The sequence below is a fragment of the Hyla sarda genome, chromosome 7 (assembly GCF_029499605.1).
Source record: "Hyla sarda isolate aHylSar1 chromosome 7, aHylSar1.hap1, whole genome shotgun sequence".
Lineage (NCBI taxonomy): Eukaryota > Metazoa > Chordata > Amphibia > Anura > Hylidae > Hyla > Hyla sarda.
Window position 1 is genome coordinate 41,623,654 of NC_079195.1, and position 8,103 is coordinate 41,631,756.

At 48.2% G+C, this 8,103-nt stretch overlaps 1 protein-coding gene across 1 annotated transcript in view; it reads right to left on the reverse strand.

Moving 5' to 3' along the window:
• Positions 1–7,078, reverse strand: part of HPSE2 (heparanase 2 (inactive)) — a gene marked incomplete at its 5' end in the record, with an annotated part of 527,684 nt that extends 520,606 nt beyond the window's left edge. The window contains one exon of the mRNA XM_056531885.1: positions 7,008–7,078. Coding sequence (XP_056387860.1) covers positions 7,008–7,078 — 71 coding nt within the window. The remainder of the gene's footprint in view (positions 1–7,007) is intronic.
• Between the last annotated feature and the right edge of the window lie 1,025 nt (positions 7,079–8,103).

Genomic DNA, 8,103 nt, shown 5'->3' on the forward strand with positions numbered 1-8,103 from the left:
GGAGGCAGGTAAGGGCCCTCCCGGTGTCCGGTCAGCTGTTCGGGACGCCGCAGGGATTCCCGAACAGCCCGACTGAGCAGCCGGGTCACTTTCAGTTTCACTTCAAAAGCTTTGACCGCCACTTCTAAAGGGTTAATACCGCACATCGCCGCGATCGGCGATGTGTGGTATTGGCCGCGGGTCCCGGCCGTTGATGAGCGCTGGGACCGACGCGATATGATGCAGGATCGCGGTGCGATCCCGCTTCATATCGCGGGAGTCGGCGCAGGACGTAAATATACGTCCTGCGTCGTTAAGGGGTTAAAGGGGTACTCCCGTGGAAAACTTTTTTTTTTTTTTAATCAACTGGTCCCAGAAAGTTAAACAGATTTGTAAATCAGTTCTATAAAAAAATCTTAAACCTTCCAGTACTTTTTAGGGGCTGTATACTAAAGAGAAATCCAAAAAAGAAATGCATTTCCTCTGATGTCATGACCAGAGTGCTCTCTGCTGACCTCTGCTGTCAATTTAGGAACTGTCCAGAGCAGCATATGTTTGCTATGGGGATTTTCTCCTGCTCTGGACAGTTCCTGAAATTGACAGCAGAGGTCAGCAGAGAGCACTGTGGTCATGACATCAGAGGAAATGCATTTCTTTTTTGGATTTCTCTTTAGTATACAGCCCCTAAAAAGTAGTGGAAGGATTAAGATTTTTTTTTATAGAAGTGATTTACAAATCTGTTTAAGTTTCTGGCACCAGTTAATTTGAAAATAAAAAAAATAAAAAAAAAAGGTTTCCACGGGAGTACCCCTTTAAAATGCTGACCAAAAATTCAACATATGAAAGAGGCCTTATGATAACCTTATTACATAGACGCTCCAGCAGCCTTTTCTTTCTTGTTCTTCAAAGGGAAAAGTGGAAGTCGAAGTTGGAAAAGAGGGATTGCGATTTGAGAATGGAGCTTTCACCTACTAACTTTCTGGCACAAGTTGATTTAAAAAAAAAGTTTTCCACGGGAGTACCCCTTTAACACTCTGATAACTCAGCGCTGGGGCAGTTTATCAACTAATGAGAGGTCTGTACAGATTCAAGGTTATAAGCTTTATACAGCCATGCCCTTACTTTAAACCGTAAAAACAAGCTGACGGATCTGCTTTAAATCCTTGTATATATTAATAGCCCAAAAAACTACTTGTCCAATGTGAATAGATAGAATTTAGGCAGTACAGATAGACAAAAAGGAGATTTTTTAATGCTTACCGTAAAATCTCTTTCTCGAAGGATCCATTGGGGGACCCAGACCATGGTGTATGCTGCTGTCACTAGGAGGTTTGACATTATGGCAACTAAAAAAGTTGGCTCCTCCCTGTAGGATATACCCGCCTCCAGGCCCTGAGCTAATCAGTTTTAGTTCCAGAGCATAGGAGAGGTCAAGGAAAAACACAAACTGTCCGAGAACCAGAAGAAAAAGTATAGCACACCCTCGGACAGAGGACCAAAGAGGAACCCAAAAAGGGCGGGAGCTGTGTCCCCCAATGGATCTTTCGAGAAAGAGATTTTATGGTAAGCATTAAAAAAATCTCCTTTTCTCTATCGGCCCCCTTGGGGGACACAGACCATGGGACGTACCAAAGCCGTCCCTTGGGTGGGCAGATAATCAGTCAGGCAGACGGATGTTCCACTGCCGCTTGCAGCACTTTACGGCCCAGACTAGCATCAGCCAATGCGAAGGTATGAACCCGGTAGAACCTCGAGAAAGTGTACAAAGACGACCAGGCAGCCGCTTTGCAAATCTGCGAGGCCGAGGCTTTGTTCTGGAGAGCCCAGGATGCACCAACAGAACGGGTAGAATTAGCCAAAACCCTGAAGGGAGGGATCTTCCCTCTACAGCGATAGGCTTCCGAAATGGAAGACGGGATCCACCGAGAAATGGTGGCCTTGGAAGCAGGCTGTCCATTATGACGACCTTCTGTAAGGACGAAAAAGGAATCGAACTGACGAAAGGAAGAGGATAGAAAGGTAGGACCTTACAGCCCTAACCACATCCAGTTTGTGGAGCAAACGCTCATTAGGATGAGAAGGAGCGGGACAAAAGGACTGAAGGACAATGCCCTCATTGAGATGAAAGGCCAAAACGACCTTAGGCAAAAAGAAAGGATCTGTCCGGAAGACAGCCTTGTCCTGGTTTATCACCAGAAACGGAGAGCGGCAGGAGAGAGCTGCCAATTCAGACACTCTCCGGATGGAGGTGATAGCAACAAGAGACGCCACCTTCCAAGAAAGGATGCGCAGGGACACCTCCCTAAGGGGTTCAAAGGGGGCACCTTGGAAGACACCAAGAACCAGGTTTAAGTCCCAAGGGGGAGAAGGTGACCGATAAGGAGGGGCAACGTGCGCCACTCCTTGAAGAAAGGTCCTGACATGAGAATTAGAAGCCAGAAGACGCTGAAAAAGAACAGAAAGGGCCGAAACTTCACCCTTTAGGGAACTGAGAGACAACCCATGTTCCAATCCCGACTGCAAGATGGAGAGAAGACGGGGAACGGAAAAAGAAACAGGAGACAAGACCTGAGCTTCACACCAACGAAAATAAGACCGCCAGGTACGGTGGTAAATTTTCATCGAGGAGGGCTTACGCGCCCTGAGCATGGTGCGAATGACTTGGGAAGAGAAACCGCGGGCTCTCAAAACCGCGGTCTCAACTGCCACACCGTCAAATGCAGCGACTGTAAATTGGGGTGGCAAAGAGGACCCTGAGACAGCAGGTCCGGACGAAGTGGAAGACGCAACGGAGCATCGTCCAGGAGCCTGACTACGTCGGCGTACCACGTCCTTCGGGGCCAATCTAGAGCTACCAGTATGGAAGGAATGCCCTCCGCTTTGAGCTTCCTCAGAACCCTGGGAAGGAGTGGAAGAGGAGGAAACAGATAGGGCAGGGCAAAACCCGCCCAAGGAATCACTAGGGCATCCACGGCTAGAGCCAGGGGGTCCCGGGACTTTGACACAAATGGAAGAATCTTCCGATTGTGCCGAGACGCGAAGAGGTCCACGTCTGGAATGCCCCAGAGGTCGCAGATCTGCGCAAACGGAACGGTTGGTGTCCGACTTCCAAGACAGGCGCGCCCAGAATGAGGAAGCCTTCTTGTCCCGCGAAGGCGCCTGCCCAGACCCTTGATTGGGGTCAAAAGTCTGAAAGGACCGGAAGGTAGAGGACTTCCTCTGGGAAGTAGAGCGGGCCTTATTTTGAGGCAACAAGGAACTCTTACCCCCTGTCGCCTCAGAGATAATCTCGTCAAGGCCAAAAAGATGGGTACCAGTAAAAGGAAGCTCGGTGAGAGACCTTTTGGAGGCAGCATCCGCATCCCACGCCTTAAGCCACATGAAATGGCGGAGGGCCGCTAGGTGACCAACAGCAAAGACAGCACAACGGACTGACTGCATAGAAGCTGTACACAGAAAATCCCCAGCTTTAGAGCATTGGAGAACCAAAGCAGAAAGATCCCCTGGGGAGGATCCCGCCAGGATACCCTGACGGAGTTGTGAGCACCAAACCGATAGGGCCTTGGACACCCATGCAGAGACGAAGGTGGGAAGCAGAGAAGAGCCTGCTGCTTCAGAGGCAAACTTCGCTAAGGACTCCACCTTCTTGTCCGTCGGATCCTTGAAGGCAGCTGCGTCTGCTAGCGGCAGTGTAGTAGCCTTAGAGAGGCGGGAAACTGGTGGATCCACCGAGGGAGGAGAAACCTTTGAGACAAGGTCCTTTGCGAATGGATAACGCGCTTGAACCTTCTTCATTCCCGGGGACCTCTTGTCCGGATGTCTCCATGCAGATTCCAGAAGGATGTCAAATTTAGCGTGAGAGCTGAACATTTGGGGTGCTGGTTTAGCATGATGAAAGGATACTTCAGGAGTCACGTCCGAAGATCCTGGGTCCTCTAAGTGAAAGGTGTCTCTTATGGCCGCAACCAATGAGTTCACCGTTTCAACTGTATCCGAGCGGTCCTCTGAGTCAGATGCCGATTCGGAAGCCTCGTCCGCCAGTTCACCAGGAGAGTGTGAACAAGTGGAGGCAGCTCTGGAGGGGGGCGAACCTGATTGGGTACGCGGCTCTGGTGAGGCAGAGCGGCGACTCTGGGAACGTCCTCTGGAGGAGCGACGTTTGTGACCAGACGACACGGGGGGCGGGACCCACGAGGGGAGCACCCACGTCTACTTGAAGACTTAATGGAAGAGTCAGAAGAAGCACCCCTAGTACGCTTCTAAGAGCATGAAGCATGTGGAGAAGAGGAGTGGGACCCTTTAGAGGGCCGGCATAGGGCAGACCTCTTCAAGGCAGACACCACGTCACGGGAGGCCTCAGCCACCGAACGGGAGACTTGAGTCAAGTCAGCCATATACTGGGATAGGGAAGAAACCCAGGCTGGAGGGGAGGCTGAATCCACCGGGACTGAAAGAGCATCCGGGGGTGCCAGGGGGTCTGGGGGAGCAGTGGAGGAGGCAGAGCAAGTGGGTTCTGCAGAACCAGGCATTTTGGGATTACAGCTCTTACAGACAAAATGGTAAGCTAACGCTCCAGTTGTCTGTTTAGAGGGAGGAACAGTTCTGGGTACGGACATAATGAAAAAAGAACTCTCTCACCCGAGTCTGCATCCCCAGGGCAGCTGCTGTGAGGAGAACTCCGCTCTAGTGTAGATAGAGAGGGAGAAAAAAACCAGCCAATAGCCAGAGAGGGGCATGCCAGGAGCAGGGGCACTGCTGATTGGTCCCTGCCACCTACAATCACGAGCACAGCGCTGATTGGAGGACAATTCGAGCCTCCAGTAAGCTCCGGCGGTCCTGTGGGCGGAGCAAAAGCACCCCGGCCGCCGAAGAACTACAGTAATGGCGCGCGCTCCTTGCCCCGAGTGTACATGCCGTCCGCATATGCGCTCGCAGAGAAGTGAGCGGGCGAGACTCATATTCGCCGGCAGCAGTCTGCTGCCGAAAGTGAAAGTAAGTCGGCGCTTCGTGCGCCCGCACAGTATAAACGCTGCGGCTGTCAGCCACATAGTAAAAGCACACACATACACACATGTGAATAACTGAGCCCCTTCATCCCAAAAATGCTACTGCTCGCCCCAGAAATAAAGATAAAGCCCCTTATCCAGGCCAGCCCCATTAAACCCTGAAAAACTAGGGTCTCCAGAGGTTGCAAGTCTGCACCTAAGGGAGAAAGGGAATATATATACTCATTTCAGTTAGAAGAACTTACCTAATGGAGTCTTCTGTGAGGTCTTCAGTCAGCTTTCTGTCACCTGCATCATGCCGAGCTACTATGTGCGAGCGAGGCGAGCAAGGGAATACGGGGACCCGGACCCATGAGGTACAACCCCAGGCGCTGACCGTTGGCAAGAGGGGGTTAACAGCACATTTACGCAATGTCTGTGCCCCCACAATCGCAATGGGGAAACAGTGAGCCACAGTTCCTGAGTCCCCACCTGAAAACATGAAAGAAAAAGGAATAAAAAACTAACACATCCCTAACTAGGAAAATAATAAAACATAAGACCTGGTCTGGAGAAACCAGACCATGTCCACCTCCTTCAGACACTAAGCTAAAACTGATTAGCTCAGGGCCTGGAGGCGGGTATATCCTGCTGGGAGGAGCTGACTTTTTTAGTTGCCATAGTGTCAAACCTCCTAGTGACAGCAGCATACACCATGGTCTGTGTCCCCCAATGGAGCTGATAGAGAAATCCTAAGTTTTGCCCTAATTAGTCCTGTAAACTGAGGCCCTGCCTGATAATACAGGACAACCACCCTCTTGCGGGCAATCCCATGCTGGAACCTAGCCATTTTACTCCAAAATCTGAGATGTAATTGTCAGAAGTCCACCAAAAATGTATGTATGTATTGTATATAAAAAGCTTAAACAAACTGCACATCTAGTAAATCTAAAAAGAAAATATCTTATGTGGAGAATAAATGAACATCTTGGAGAAGTCTACCATCTAGTGGCAAGAAGTAGTGCTGCATGTAACAAATAATATTAGCACAGATTCATGTTGCAATGACCATAGAGGGGAATTTATAAAAGTCTGTGCATGCAGTGAAGCAACACAAATTTAGCGACTTTTTGGGCATGGTAGGGACGTGATTTCAAGTGCAAAGGCGTGGCTACTTGTTGTACATTGTAGCTTTGTGCTGGAGTAGGTTTCTAAGGCTGTGCAGTGGTCCCTCAACATACTGTTAAATGTCGGGGGACCACTGTATGTCGGGGGACCACTGTATTTTCCATCTCCTATGTTACATATAGGTTACATATAGTCTACTGCAGTGAGCAGCTTGATCGGAAGGCAAGCACTTAGCTGAGCGCTTCTGGTTTGTTCTAGCGACCGGTGGGGGTCTAAGGCCACCAATAATAAAATCAGTAATAAGATCAGTGGGGGTCTCGGTCCTGAGACCCAAAAGTTTTTTTTAGTGACAATTACACTTTAAACATTAAAGGGGTATTCCAGGGAAAACCTTTTTTTATATAACAACTGGCTCCAGAAAGTTAAACAGATTTGTAAATTACTTCTATTAAAAAAACTTAATCCTTTCAGTACTTATGAGCTTCTGAAGTTAAGGTTGTTCTTTTCTGTCTAAGTGCTCTCTGATGACACGTGTTTCGGGAAACGCCCAGTTTAGAAGAGGTTTGCTATGGGGATTTGCTTCTAAACTGGGCGGTTCCCGAGACACATGTAATCAGAGAGCACTTACACAGAAAAGAACAACCTTAACTTCAGAAGCTCATAAGTACTGAAAGGATTAAGATTTTTTAATAGAAGTAATTTACAAATCTGGATAGGTGCTGAGCAACTGATTAGAAAAATTCACTAGCGCTGAATGGATTTGGATGTGATCAGTGGCTGGACTGCTGCTTGGCCAATAGATGTGCTCTCCTGATAATGCACACCGATATATAATGAATATAGCAAAACGTATTATTGAATTGGCAAGCGCTGTCTCAGACACATATCTATTAAAGCTAGGTGGTGGGGACTAACCTGATGCTGCTGTAGGAGGAGGGAAGGATCCTGATGGTATGGGAGAAACTGTAGGTGGTGTGAGGAAGTGCTCACCTGATGACCGAAAAATGGGAATACAGTGACTGGATTACATAAAGATATGCATATCAATTTGAATGAGCTCTATCTATAAAACATGGTCTACCTTTAAATGATCGGTCGCGCTGGTGCGAGCGATGGTGGTTTGAATGGCTGATGTGGTAAGCTGAAGGGGTGATTTTCCTATGGTATAAAACGGATTAAACAATCTGGTTATGGTGAAAAGAATGATGAATACTTTCAGCAGAATCGTTCTTATTAATACCTGTTCAAGAGCTGTATTACTGATTTTGTATGGGTATTGTAGAGAAAAATGCTTGATGCTGTGGGCTCTCCCTGAGGGTACTCCAGAGGTTGAAAAAAATGCGAATGAAGCCCCTTTATACCGTTCAACTCTGTATAATTTATAATAATAATATAGTCACAACAGAGTATTGTAAGCTAATGGAATGTCCACAAAGCATAGGAGTATTTTTATAAGTAGATGATTACTATTAAATCACTTAGTGGCGTACCTGGTAAAGCTCCCGCAGGTACCTGTTGCGCGGTCAGCACTGTTGCGGGCCCTCAATGAAGGTATTCCTGGATTAATAAACAGGTGTAGAGTTGGAGTTCAGTCCGGGAAATCGTTGGTTGTAATCCGGTTAGTTAAAGGGAGCGTTTGGCGGCAGTGGGAGTGCGCCCCGGCCGGTGGCGTCTCGACCTACCTGCCCGCTCGCTGTTAGGTGAATCAGGTGGAGGTGATTTGGATCTAAGTGACGTCACTACGGTATCCTCTATGGTCCACAAACCTATCGACGCGTTTCGGAAGGCTGTCGGCTTCCTTCGTCTGGATACCACCTACAGTTTCTCCCATACCATCAGGATCCTTCCCTCCTCCTACAGCAGCATCAGGTTAGTCCCCACCACCTAGCTTTAATAGATATGTGTCTGAGACAGCGCTTGCCAATTCAATAATAATTTACAAATCTGTTTAACTTTCTGGAGCCACTTGATATATAAAAAAAAGTTTTTTCCTGGATAACCCCTTTAACCC